At 51.6% G+C, this 13,710-nt stretch overlaps 1 protein-coding gene across 1 annotated transcript in view; it reads right to left on the bottom strand.

Moving 5' to 3' along the window:
• Positions 1 to 13,208, bottom strand: part of LOC121280018 (cyclin-dependent kinase 16-like) — a 47,615-nt gene extending 34,407 nt beyond the window's left edge. Inside the window, exons 1-3 of the mRNA XM_041191647.1 lie at positions 13,100 to 13,208; positions 12,186 to 12,319; positions 3,077 to 3,202 (exon numbers count right to left, since the gene is read on the bottom strand). Coding sequence (XP_041047581.1) covers positions 3,077 to 3,202; positions 12,186 to 12,319; positions 13,100 to 13,208 — 369 coding nt within the window. The remainder of the gene's footprint in view (positions 1 to 3,076; positions 3,203 to 12,185; positions 12,320 to 13,099) is intronic.
• Positions 13,209 to 13,710: the final 502 nt, after the last annotated feature.

Genomic DNA, 13,710 nt, shown 5'->3' with positions numbered 1-13,710 from the left:
GAGGAAACATACTTTTGACGTCCACCTTGTCAAGACTGTTCAGGATCTTGTATACTTCAATCAACCGCCCACCCTCCCCCGGGCTTTGTCACAAAAATCCAGAAATTGTTAGTCGACTTCTTCTGGGACAAAAGATTGCACTGGGTCACTGATGAGGTTCTGAGTCTCCCGCTTAGGGAGGGTGGTCAGGCGCTAGTGTGCCTACGCACACAGGTGGTGACCTTCTGCCTTCAGACCCTGCAGTGATACCTTTACGTTGAGCCTCCTCCTAGATGGTGTGCCCTGACAACGTATTTCTTCCATCAGGTGCACGGCCTGAATTATGACGTGCAGCTCCTGTTTATAGAACAGAGGGGCCTCGGTGGCTCCTTGCAGGCATTGCCCGTCTTTTACCAGGACCTGATCAAAGTCTGGAACATGGTCGCCTCGCGACGCAGCTCTCCCCCGTCAGGAGTAGCGGCTATCATCAGAAAGCCGCTGCTCAGGAATCCGCCCCTCCATCCTTTTCAGTGGTTGGCGGAGAGGAGGGCTGTGGCCGCAGGGGTGACCAGGATCAGGGACGTGCTGGGTGGCGGAGGACTGGGCTGGATGCTCCCGCAGGAGTTGGCGCGACGCGCGTCTGTGTGTCCAGGTCGCAGCCGATGCCATCCAAGACCTGAGAACGGTCGTGCTCGGACCCGACGTTATTTTGGGTCTTGAGGTGGCCCAGGTGCGCGGTGGTCTTCCGTCTGAACGTTCCCCTGTTCGGACAGAATTCCATATTGGCCCCAAGTCCCGAACCCTCCCTCGGGTGCTGGTGCCCCGCAATATGAGCTGCCTCGGGGACATGCCCTCTGTGCCATTTGGCATGGCGCGGAGGAGCTTTTTATACGGACTGCTGCTGCACACCTTCCATTTTCTCGCCCTTGTCCGCCGCCCAGACACGCCCTGGCGTGCCTTGTTGCCGTCCGGCGGCGGAGGCCCCCAATGGGAGGCCCTCTACGGAGGTGTCCTCCCCCTTTCTATCGGAGACCTGGGTCGGAGGGTGTTGCATGCAGCAGTCCCTTATAATCGTAGAATGTGTAGGTTCACGGACTCCCAGGACACCTGCCCTTTTTGCAGTCTTGTGGAGTCCATGGACCATGCATATATAGGGTGTGTTAGGCTGCACTCCCTTTTTAGTTATTTGAAAAACCTTTTATTAATGTTTTGTTTGCACTTCAGCCCCACGCTCCTGATCTATGGGCACCTGGTGCGGAAGGGGGTCGGGAAGGAGGAGGACCTCCTCGTGAACCTACTCCTGGGCCTGGCCAAGTTGGCCATTAACAGATCCAGGCAGCGGGCGATCGACGGGGGAGCCCCGCCCGATTGTTTGTCCCTCTTCCGCAGCTACGTTCGCGGCCGGGTGTCTTTGGAGAGGGAGCACGTGGTGTCTGCTGACACTCTCAAGGCCTTCCATGCCCGGTGGGCACCACGGGGACTGGGGTGCTTTATTGACCCCTTTAATCACATTTTGTTTTAAAGTTGTAAGTTTCCTTTAAATTTTGTCTTTAGTTTTACAGCTGACCTGAATTAGGGGCTGTGCTTGATTTGTCCTTCATTTTGTTGATTTGTTTTGATTGGTTTAACTCAAAAGATTTCAATCAACCACCCACCCCCCCGGACTTTTCTAAACTCCAGAGGAAACAAGCCCAGTCTGTCCAACCTTTCCTCATAAGACAACCCGCTCATTCCAGGTATCAATCTAGTAAACCCCCTTTGAACCACCTCCAATGCATTTATGTACTTCCTTAAATAAGGGGACCAAAACTGCACACAGTATTTGAGGTGCAGTCTCACCAATGTCCTGTATAACTGAAGCATCCTTACTTTTATGTTCAATCCCTCTTGTAATAAAGGATATCGTTCCATTAGCCTTTCTAATTACTTGCTGTACCTGCATACTAACTTTTTGTGACTCATGTACTAGAACACCTAGATCCCTCTGCACCTTAGAATTATGCAGCCGTTCTCCATTTAAGGAATACTCTGCTTTTTTGTTCTTCCTGCCAAAGTGAACAACTTCACATTTTCCCACATCAAACTCCATTTGTCAAATCTTTGCCCATTCACTCAACCTATCTATGTCCATCTGCAACCTCCTCATGTCCTCTTCACAACATACTTTCCTACCTATTTTTGTGTCATCTGCAAATTTAGCCACCATGTCTTCACTGCCCCCATCTGAATCATTGATGTAAATTGTAAAAAGTTGAGACCCCAGTACAGACCCCTGCAGGACTCCACTCGTCACATCCTGCCAATCAGAAAAAGACCTGTTTATGCATACTCTCTGCTTTCTGCCTGTCAGCCAACCTATGTTCTATCCATGCTAATATGTTACCCCCTACATGATGCGCTTTTATTTTCAGTAATAATCTTTGATGTGGCACCTTATCAAATGCTCTTCTGCTCCTCGGATGCCTGCAATATTAGCAAGGCCTTGGTGGTAATTCCAGACTTCTGCATGTCACACTTGTTAAGATGTGTTCTGCACTGACGTGGTTTCCCATTGATGTGGGCAGGCATTGCAGCAGTGGAGGGGGGGGGGGGGGCATGGTGGGATGAGTCCAGCAGGCTGGCCTTATAATGATATACTGCTGTATTACAGTGAGGTGCCCAGCGTTCGACAGCAGAGAACACAGCCCGCCATCAGTGGGCTGAGCCGACGATTGCAAACCAGTTTCACAATATCCTGAAATCCATTTTTGGCCTTCTCGCCATATTGTCCGCTCATGCCATCGAACACACCTGACACCAGCGGGCACGGAAAATCCCAGCCCTTGTGACAAATGCTTCTCTCTCCAGACTCTGCTTTCCCAGCAGTTGTGCAATGATACAGCACAGGAGGAAGCCCATTGTACTTGTGCTGTCTCTCTGTGGTAGAATTATTTAATTAGCCCCAGTTCCCCTATATTTTCTCTATAGACCTGCAAAGAAAAGCAGGAATTCGTGGAAGCATTTGTGTTTTTTTTTTAATTCACCGTGTTTGCCTCTCACCCTGGCTCCCTTTAGAACACATTTACCTCCTTTCCCTCTGACCCTCCTTCACACTCACCAGAGATTCTCTATGCAGTCGGCGACTCATGGGTTTATCAAACGGTGGACTGTTCATTGCAAACTTTTCCAGGTAACCCTCTGGCAGGCGGATATCAGCAGGAAGAGACAGACGCTTGTTAATATCCTGACAACAGAGAGCACAAATACTTAACAGGTCCCTTTGTTACAAATGGAAGTGATGAATCGAACACAGATACTAGCAAAAATAAAAATAGCTGGAAAAACTCAGCAGGACTGACAGCATCTGTGGAGAGGGATACAGTTAAAGTTTCGAGTCCATATGACTCTTCATCATATGGACTCGAAACGTTAACTGTGTTCTTCTCCGCAGATGCTGTCAGACCTGCTGAGTTTTTCCAGCTGTTCTTATTTTTGTTTCAGATTTCCAGCATCTGCAGTATTTTCCTTTACAGATACTAAAATGTTCAACGAAACAAAAACATTCTCATTTATTGTTCTCCAACCTCCCAATGGAAGCAAGCTATCAGAATCAAGTGAGAAGCTATGGTTGTGAATTAACAACTGAATAAAGAAGGGCAAGGACTTCCAATCAGCATTATTGTATCACCTCCAGAATAATACCAGATTAACTTTATTTTTATTCATTCACAGGATGTGGGTATTGCTGTCTGGGCCAGTATTTATTGCCCATCCTGAGTTGACCTTGAGAAGCTGTTAGTGAGCTGCCTTCTTGAACCGCTGCAGTCTATGTGGTGTAGGTACACCCACAGTGCGGTTAGGGAGGGAGTTCCAGGATTTTGACCCAGCGACAGTGAAGGAACGGCGCTTTATTTCCAGGTCAGGATGATGTGTAGCTTGGAGGGGAACTTCCAGGTGGTGGTGTTACCATCTATCTGCTGTCCTTGGCCTTCTAGATGGTAGGGGACGTGGGTTTTGAAGGTGCTGTGTAAGGAGCCTTGGTGAATTCCTACAGTGCATCTTGTAGATGGTACACACTGCTGATACTGTGCATTGGTGGTGGAGGGAGTGAATGTTTGTGGAAGGGGTGTCAATCAAGCGGGCTGCTTTGTCCTGGATGGTGTCAAGCTTCTTGAGTGTTGCGGGAGCTGCACTGATCCAGGCAAGCAGGGAGTATTCCATCACCCTCCTGACTTGTGCCTTGTAGATGGTGGACAGGCTTTGGGGAGTCAGGAGGTGAGTTACTCTCCACAAGATTCCCAGCCTCTGACCTGCTCTTGTAGTCACAGTATTTATATGGCTAGTTCAGTTCAGTTTCTGGTGAATGGTAAAGCCCAGGGTGTTGATAGTGGGGGATTCAGTGATGATAACATCATTGGAAATCAAGGGACGAGGTTGGATTCTCTCTTGTTGGGGATGATCATTGCCTGGCACTTGTGTGGCACAAATGTTACTTGCTACTTGTCAGCCCAAGCCTGGATATTATTCAGGTCTTGCTGCATTTGGACATGGACTGCTTCAGTATCTGAGGAGTCATGAATGGTGCTGAACATTGTGCAATCATCAGCAAACATCTCCACTTCTGACCTTATGATGGAAGGAAGGTCATTGATGAAGCAGCTGAAGATGGTTGGGCCGAGGACACTCCCCTGAGGAACACCTGCAATGATGTCCTGGAGCTGAGATGACTGACCTCTAACAACCACAACCATCTTCCTTTGTGCTAGGTATGACTCCAACCAGCGGAGAGTTTTCCCCCTGATTCCCATTGACTCCAGATTTTCTAGGGCTCCTTAACGTCACACTCGGTCAAATGCTGCCTTGATTTCAAAAGCAGTCACTCTTACCTCACCTCTGGAGTTCAGCTCTTTCGTCCATGTTTGAACCAAGGCTGTAATGAGGTCAGGAGCTGAGTGGCCCTGGCGAAACCCAAACTGGGCATCAGTGAGCAGGTTATTGCTAAGCAAGTGCTGCTTGAGAGCACTGTTGATGACCCCTTCCATTACTTTACTGATGATGGAGAGTAGACTGATGGGGTAGTAATTGGCTGGGTTGGATTTGTCCTGCTTTTTGTATACAGACATACCTGGGCAATTTTCCACATAGCTAGGTAGATGCCAGTGTTGTAGCTGTACTGGAACATCTTGGCTAGGGGTGCGTCAAGTTCTGGAGCACAAGCCTTCAGTACTATCGCTGGAATGTGATCAGGGCCCATAGCCTTTGCAATATCCAGTGCCTTCGGCCGTTTCTTGATATCATGTGGAGTGAATTGAATTGGCTGAAGACTGGCATCTGTGATGCTGGGAACCTCTGGTGGAGGCCGAGATGGATCAACCACTCGGCACTTCTGGCTGAAGATTGTAGCAAATGCTTCAGCCTTATCTTTTGCACTGATATGCTGGGCTCCTTCATCAATGAGGATGGGGATATTTGTGGAGCTTCCTCCTCCAGTGAGTTGTTTAATTGTCCACCACCATTCACGACTGGATGTGGCAGGACTGCAGAGCTTAGATCTGATTTGTTAGTTGTGGGATCACTTAGCTCTGTCTATCACTTGCTGCTTATGCTGTTTGACATACAAGTAGACCTGTGTTATAGCTTCAACAAGTTGACACCTCATTTTTAGGTTTGCCTGGTGCTGCTCCTGGCATGCCCTCCTGCACTCTTTATTGAATCAGGGTTGATCCCCTGGCTTGATGGTAGTGTCAGAGTGGGGATATGCCAGGCCATGAGGTTATAGATTGTGTTCGAGTACAATTCTGCTGCTGCTGATGGCCCACAGCACCTCATGGATGCCGAGTCTTGAGTTGCTAGACCTGTTTGAAATCTATCCCATTTAGCACGTTGGTAGTGCCACACAACACAATGGGGGGGTATCCTCAATGTGAAGGCTGGACTTCGTCTCCACAAGGACTGTGCAGTGGTCACTCCTACTGATACTGTCATAGACAGATGCATCTGCAGCAGGCAGGTTGGTGAGCATGAGATCAAGTATGTTTTTCCCTCTTGTTGGTTCCCTCACCACCTGCCACAGACCCAGTCTAGCAGCTACGTCCTTTAGGACTCGGCCAGCTCAGTCAGTAGTGGTGCTACTGAGCCACTGTTGGTGATGGACATTGAAGCCCCCCCACCCAGAGTACATTCTGCACCCTTGCCACCCTCAGTGTTTTCTCCGAGTGGTGTTCGACATGGAGGAGCACTGATTCACCAGCTGAGGGAGGGTGGTACGTGGTAATCAGCAGGAGGTTTCCTTGCCCATGTTTGACCTGATGCCCTGAGACTTCATGGGGTCCAGACTCAATGTTGAGGACTCCCAGGGCAACTCCCTCCTTACTGTATACCACTGTGCCACCACCTCTGCTGGGCCTGTCCTGCCGGTGGGACAGGACATACCCAGCGATGGTACTGGTGATGTCTGGGACATTATCTGTAAGGTATGATTCTGTGAGGATGACTATGTCAGGCTGTTGCTTGACTCGTCTGTGAGACAGCTCTCCCAATTTTGGCATTAGCCCCCAGATGTTAGTAAGGAGGACTTTGCAGTGTCAACAGGGCTGTGATTGCCCTTGTTGTTTCTGGTGTCTAGGTCGATGCCGGGCGGTCCATCTGGTTTCATTCCTTTTTTGTGTCCATGTAGTGGTTTGTTACAACGGAGTGGATTGCTAGGCCATTTCAGAGGGCATTTAAGAGTCAACCACATTGCTGTGGGTCTGGAGTCACTTAAAGGCCAGACCAGGTAAGGATGGCAGATTTCCCTCCCTGAAGGACATTAGTCAACCAGATGAGTTTTACAACAATGCACAGTGGTTTCATTGTTAGACTTTTAATTCCATGTTTTTATTGAGTTCAAATTTGACCGGGATTCAAGGCTATGGTCCAAGTGATGGTAAATGGGATTAGATAGGTAGGTCAGGTGTTTCTCACGTGTCGGTGCAGACTCGATGGGCCGAAGGGCCTCTTCTGCACCATGTGATTCTGTGATTCAAACCCAGGTCTCCAGAGCATTACCCTGAGTCTCAGGATTGCCAGTCCAGTGACAATAGCACTACGCCATCACCTCTAGAATGGAAGGGAACAATTTTACTTGTCTTAAATGATCCAGTTCTTCGACTACAAACATGAAGAAATGACTTTCACTCAGTGACATTGAATGAAACTCTTTCAATATATATATTGGTTGCACTACACATCCTCTCATAGTTCCTAATAGAGTTATATAAAATGAGCCTTTTATGGAACAATTTGTAAATCCTCCATGGGGAGGTGCTGCGCGTGATGTCCTGGGCTGAGTCATTATATTCGCTAACTCCAGCTCCTGAATTCATCAATCAAGTCTACAATATTCCCATTGCCTTTGAACCTGTTGCCCTGAGGAAATAGTGATTAATATGGAACATGAAAGAGCAGCTCTCAGAACCCCTCCCTTATCCAGTTCACAGACAGGGTGTCAGCACCTTCTAGGTTTTACTAAACCTGACTGAAGAATTAAAAAGACACAATAAACAGGAAGGTAGTCAGGAAAGAGATGGGTGCTTATTTTCCTCATTATGCAGAGAGAACATCACTAAAAAGGGGAGAAACTAAGGGGTAATTTTAACCTGGAGGAGCATGTTGATATGGATGCTAAGTAAGGTGAGGTAACAGCAGTAATTTAGGGATTGATCAAAACTGGTGAAATTCCACCAATGAATCCTCAGCCCCCACAACCTCCTCCTAGCTAACTGGTGGGAAAGGGTGTTCACAGTGCTTTCACTAAAGGATTACTTCATATCCTTGGGGTTTTCTGAATCAGAGCAGGAGCCGTGCTGTATTGGTCTTGGATTGGAACTTGGGTCCGCAGAAATAAGAACAGCAGGAGGACAGAAGGAGGGGGAGGGGCAGAGAGTAGGAGTGGCAGTGAGGGGGAGGGTTAGAGAGAGGGAGGGTCAGTAAGGAGGGAGGGTTGGAGGGGGAGCGGCAGTGAGGTTGAGGGGGCGGAGAGGATGAGGGGCAGTGAAGGTGAGGGGTGGAGAGAGAGGAGAGGGGGCCAAGGGAGGGGTCGAAAGGAGGAGGTACAGAGAGGCGTAGGGGAAGAAAGGGGAGGAGTAGAGAGAGGGGGTGGGCAGAGTGGGAGGAGCAAAGAGAGAGGGGCTAATAAGAGTCAAGGCTGTGAGGGGGATGGGCAGTGAGAGTGAGGGGGAAGGGCAGGGCGGGGAGGAGGATGGGCAGTGAGGGGGAGGAGCAGTAAGGGTGAAGGGGCAGACAGCGAGGATGAGGGGGATGGGCAGTGAGGATGAGGGGACGAGCAGTGAGGGTGAGGGGGATAGGCAGTGAGAGTCAGAGGACGGGCAGTGAGAGGAGGAGCAGGAAGGGTGAATGGGCAGGAAGTGAGGGTGAGGGGGATGGGCAGTGAGAGTCAGAGGACGGGCAGTGAGAGGAGGAGCAGGAAGGGTGAATGGGCAGGAAGTGAGGGTGATGGGGAGGGCAGTGAGTGTGAGGGGGACGGGCAGTGAGAGTGAGGGGGACGGGCAGTGAGAGTGAGGGGGACGGGCAGTGAGAGTGAGGGGCTGGGCACTGAGAGTGAGGGGATGGGCAGTGAGGGCGAGGGGGATGTGCAGTGAGAGTGAGGAGGACAGGCAGTGATAGTGAGGGGGATGGGCAGTGGAAGTGAGGGGGACAGGCAGTGAGAGTGAGGGGGACGGGCAGTGAGAGTGAGGGGGACGGGCAGTGAGAGTGAGGGGGACGGGCAGTGAGAGTGAGGGGGACGGGCAGTGAGAGTGAGGGGCTGGGCACTGAGAGTGAGGGGATGGGCAGTGAGGGCGAGGGGGATGTGCAGTGAGGGTGAGGGGGACGGGCAGTGATAGTGAGGGGGATGGGCAGTGGAAGTGAGGGGGACAGGCAGTGAGGGTGAGGGGGACGGGCAGTGAGAGTGAGGGGGACGGGCAGTGAGAGTGAGGGGGACGGGCAGTGAGAGTGAGGGGGACGGGCAGTGAGAGTGAGGGGCTGGGCACTGAGAGTGAGGGGATGGGCAGTGAGGGCGAGGGGGATGTGCAGTGAGGGTGAGGGGGACGGGCAGTGATAGTGAGGGGGATGGGCAGTGGAAGTGAGGGGGACAGGCAGTGAGGGTGAGGGGGACGGGCAGTGAGAGTGAGGGGGACGGGCAGTGAGAGTGAGGGGGACGGGCAGTGATAGTGAGGGGGACGGGCAGTGAGAGTGAGGGGGACGGGCAGTGAGAGTGAGGGGGACGGGCAGTGAGAGTGAGGGGTACGGGCAGCGAGAGTGAGGGGGACGGGCAGTGAGAGTGAGGGGGATGGCCTGTGAGAGTGAGGGGAATGGCCTGTGAGAGTGAGGGGGACGGGCAGTGATAGTGAGGGGGATGGGCAGTGAGAGTGAGGGGGATGGGCAGTGAGAGTGAGGGGGATGGGCAGTGAGAGTGAGGGGGACGGACAGTGAGAGTGAGGGGGACGGACAGTGAGGGCGAAGGTGACGGGCAGTGAGAGTGAGGGGGAGAGCAGGGAGTGTGAGGGGGACAGTCAGCGAGAGTGAGGGGGACAGTCAGTGAGAGTGAGGGGTACGGACAGTGAGAGTGAGGGGTATGGTCAGTGAGAGTGAGGGGGATGGGCAGTGGAAGTGAGGGGGACGGGCAGTAAGAGTGAGGGGGACGGGCAGTGAGAGTGAGGGGGACGGGCAGTGAGAGTGAGGGGGATGGGCAGTGAGAGTGAGGGGGATGGGCAGTGAGAGTGAGGGGGACGGGCAGTGAGGGTGAGGGGGACGGGCAGTGAGAGTGAGGGGGATGGGCAGTGAGAGTGAGGGGGACGGACAGTGAGTGTGAGGGGGACGGACAGTGAGAGTGAGGGGGACGGACAGTGAGGGTGAGGGGGATGGTCAGTGAGAGTGAGGGGGACGGACAGTGAGTGTGAGGGGGACGGACAGTGAGAGTGAGGGGGACGGACAGTGAGGGTGAGGGGGATGGTCAGTGAGAGTGAGGGGGACGGACAGTGAGAGTGAGGGGTATGGTCAGTGAGAGTGAGGGGGACGGGCAGTGAGTGTGAGGGGAACGGTCAGTGAGAGTGAGGGGGACGGACAGTGAGTGTGAGGGGGACGGACAGTGAGAGTGAGGGGGACGGACAGTGAGAGTGAGGGGGACGGACAGTGAGTTTGAGGGGGACGGGCAGTGAGAGTGAGCGGGATGGTTAGTGAGGTGGAGGAGGATGGGCAGAGAGGGAACAGGCAGTGAGAGTGAGGGGGACGGACAGTGAGAGTGAGGGGGTTGGACAGTGAGAGTGAGGGGGACGGCCAGTGAGGGCTAGTGGGACAGTCAGTGAGTGTGAGGGGGACGGGCAGCGAGTGTGAGGGGGACGGGCAGTGAGAGTGAGGGGGACGGGCAGTGAGTGTGAGGGGGACGGGCAGTGAGAGTGAGGAGGACGGGCAGTGAGAGTGAGGAGGACAGGCAGTGAGAGCAAGGGAGATGGGTAGTAAGGTGGAGGAGGATGCGCTGTCAGGGGACAGGCAGTGAGGGTGAGGGGGAGGAGCGATAAGGATGAAGGGGCAGGCAGTGAGGGCGAGGGGGACAGGCAGTGAGGGGGAGGGGAACGGGCAGTGATGGGGGTGCGACAATAAGGGAAAGGGACAAAGGGAGGGAGGGCTAGAGAAGGCGACTGGCAGAGATAGGGAGGGGTAGAGAGAGTGGGAGCAGTAAGGTAGGGGTGGAGGGAGGGAGGAATGGAGTTTGGAAGGGGTGGGGGTAGAGGGGGGGTTAGAGAGGGGTGGGGAAGAGGTTTGCAGCTCACAGGAGATGCTGCCCATGACACAGGGTACAACAGAGGGTAAGTTTCCTTGCAATGTGTGAACAGCAGTGTCTCAGGTTGAGGTCGCCACAGACCTGTGCAGCCTTCCGTGAGTTCCTGCTGGAGCACTGGCTGCCAAAATATCACCACCTTCAGCTTCCAGCCTCGAGATCCATCCACAGCACTGCCAAAGTCATAGCCTGGATCTCCCAGTCAATGGGCTACGGACGCATGAGACAGGTGACTGCTGAGTCGTTTGGCAGGGCTGTCAATTATGTTAATTTGCTCTGTGATGATGCCAGTCAGCACAAATTGGTTTGTGTCTCTGGCTGATTTCCAACACATGGCAATTTGCACACTCCCAGATCACCCAGGAATATTCCCAGGGGAAAACAGAGTAGGCAGATGAGAAGGAGGGTGATTAAACTCTAGCTGCTAACATAGCTGCCCAGAATGCCAGCAATGGCCTCATTGATGCAGAAATTTTGCAGGTTGTTTCAGCAGATCATTGTGAGAAGCACATGGAACAGATGTACTGCAGGAACTCGCCAACTCTCCTTCAACAGCACCTTCCAAACCCATAGCCGCTACCATCTAGAAGGACAAGGGCAGCAGATACATGGTGACACCAGCACCTGGAAGTTCTCCTCCAAGTCACTCACCATCCTGACTTGGAAATATATTGCCGTTCCTTCACTGTCACTGGGTCAGAATCCTGGAACTCCCTCCCTAATAGCACTGTGGATGTGCCTACACCACATGGACTGCAGCGGTTCAAGAAGGCAACTCACCACCATCTTCACAAGGGCAATTAGGGATGGGCATAAATGCTGGCCTAGCCAGCGATGTCCAAGTCCCATTAAAGGATAACAAAAAGTCACTCTTCTCACAGCCCCACACACCCCCAACACCCACCCCCCTCCCCCCGCCCTCCAAAGTGCCACTGAGAGAAAGCATTCCTGTGAACAAGCACATCTTCCACAACCGCAGAGGACCCCATCACTTCATGTCCACCCAGTCATTATTGAGGAAGTTAAAAAGTGCCTTGATACCCAACAACCAAGAAGAAAATTGGTGGAAATGAATAATACTTAACAAAAGAAACTTAAGAATGCAACATTTCCTCAGGCAGCCATGTGTAACTACAAAGCTTTGCTGCAAAGATCAAACACTCTCAAAGCTGGAGCCAGTCAACAGGTCAAATCAGAGTCTGCAGAGGGAAACACCATGGTGAGGTCGGGCTGAGTGTCATCAGATTACAAGTTTAACCTGACACTGCCTTCGGATACAGCTGCCAAGGGGCGGCACTTAGATGAGAAATAGGAAGGAGCCAAGGATCCTGTCATGAACAATCTTTCTATTGTCCTGTGACTTTCAGACCAAAGGCCTCGTGCCAACCTGGAGCTGGTGAATCAATCTTACCTCAGTAGAAAACCGCCGGTGATGGTGGTTTCTCAGTCGGACCCGAATGGGCGACTGGACTTCATCAGATGATGTTCCTGAGGCCTGGTCACTCTCCCCATCAGAACCCATCTTTACATGGTCATGGACAATTCCTGCAGGAGAGATAAATCCAATGGGTTATTCCCAGATCAATCCAATGGGTTATTCCCAGATAAATTCAAAGGGTTATCCCCAGATAAATTCAAAGGGTTATCCCCAGATAAATCCAATGGGTTATTCCCAGATAAATTCAATGGGTTATTCCCATTCTCTTGTTTCTCCAGATTCCACTTCCTGCCTGTAATTAAAGGTGGGACACATGCTGCTAAGGCTGGTGTGAGATTTACAACATACGTTTTCATTTGAGAGTCCCACTGTTGTTGAACATTACAAACTCGGCAGCATTAACAGGAAGCATCAGCATCAACATCAGCAAATAAGGCACAGAATATGTAGAAATACACAGCACCCACTGTCTAAATCCATCACTGTTGCTGCTCCCTGTTGTGCCCTCTACTTGTTACGTTAAGTGACAGTAAATATTTTTAACAGGCAGCAAGCTGTGAGCCTGAATCACACTGCAGCACATCAGCACTTTCTGCCTGGACTGCAACTCACAGCTTTCTTTAAATGGGTCTAAAGATTTCCTGGGGTGCATTGACCATCCTCCTTTGTTGAATCGATTCCCCTCGGAGTTTAATTCTTTGTATTTCTACACTGTCAGTTGAACATTGAAGTGCCTCCTGGAGGGCAGTGACATCACAGGGGTTACAACCCCTGCAAATGAATATTCCGGAAAGTCAGAGAGGAAAACATGACCAGACCATCTGAAGTGTTTATTGGGGTTAACAGTGGTGAATGTAAACATCCCCAGTTTGAGCAGCAGCTGTCACCCTCTATAGATCGGATATAATCTCTAACTGGTATTGGGTTCCCATTCTCCACATTGAAAATAGAGACAAGGGATTTATTTAGCCGCCATGTAATTTTCTTATTGTTCATTTTGATTTCACCTGCATTTAATCTGCCCCACCATTCTCTATCTCAGGGGTTCCCAAAGTGGGTCGTGACCCCCAGCGGGGTCACAGGACAAAATTTTAGAATCACAAGTTCCAAGACCCTAATGGCAGCCGAGGAGTGGCCTAATGGAATCCTTGCAATGGGTCACTTTGAAAGAAGGATAACTGCTCACATGCTCCACAGCAAGAGGCCACTGGCTATCATGAGATCTGCTGGAGCCAGCCTCCATTCTGCTGCCCTTGGGAGGGAGGTGGCGATTGGCAGGGTCAGGGCACAAGAGAAAGGCAGTGAGCAGGAGGGGTCAGGGAGGGAAGAGGGAGATGCTGAAGGAGGTGGTCAAGGAGGGAGATGGTGAGTGGCAGTGGTAGGGAGAGAGGCAATGAACAGGAGGGTTGGGGATGGAGGTGGTGAGCGGGAGATTCGAGGAGGGAGGTGGTGAGTGGGAGGATTGAGGATGGAGATGGTGAGCAGGGTGGTTGAGGAG

The sequence above is a fragment of the Carcharodon carcharias genome, chromosome 7 (genome assembly GCF_017639515.1).
Source record: "Carcharodon carcharias isolate sCarCar2 chromosome 7, sCarCar2.pri, whole genome shotgun sequence".
Classification (NCBI taxonomy): domain Eukaryota; kingdom Metazoa; phylum Chordata; class Chondrichthyes; order Lamniformes; family Lamnidae; genus Carcharodon; species Carcharodon carcharias.
Note: the sequence above shows the minus strand (reverse complement) of the source record. Positions and strands in the feature narration are given on the sequence as shown.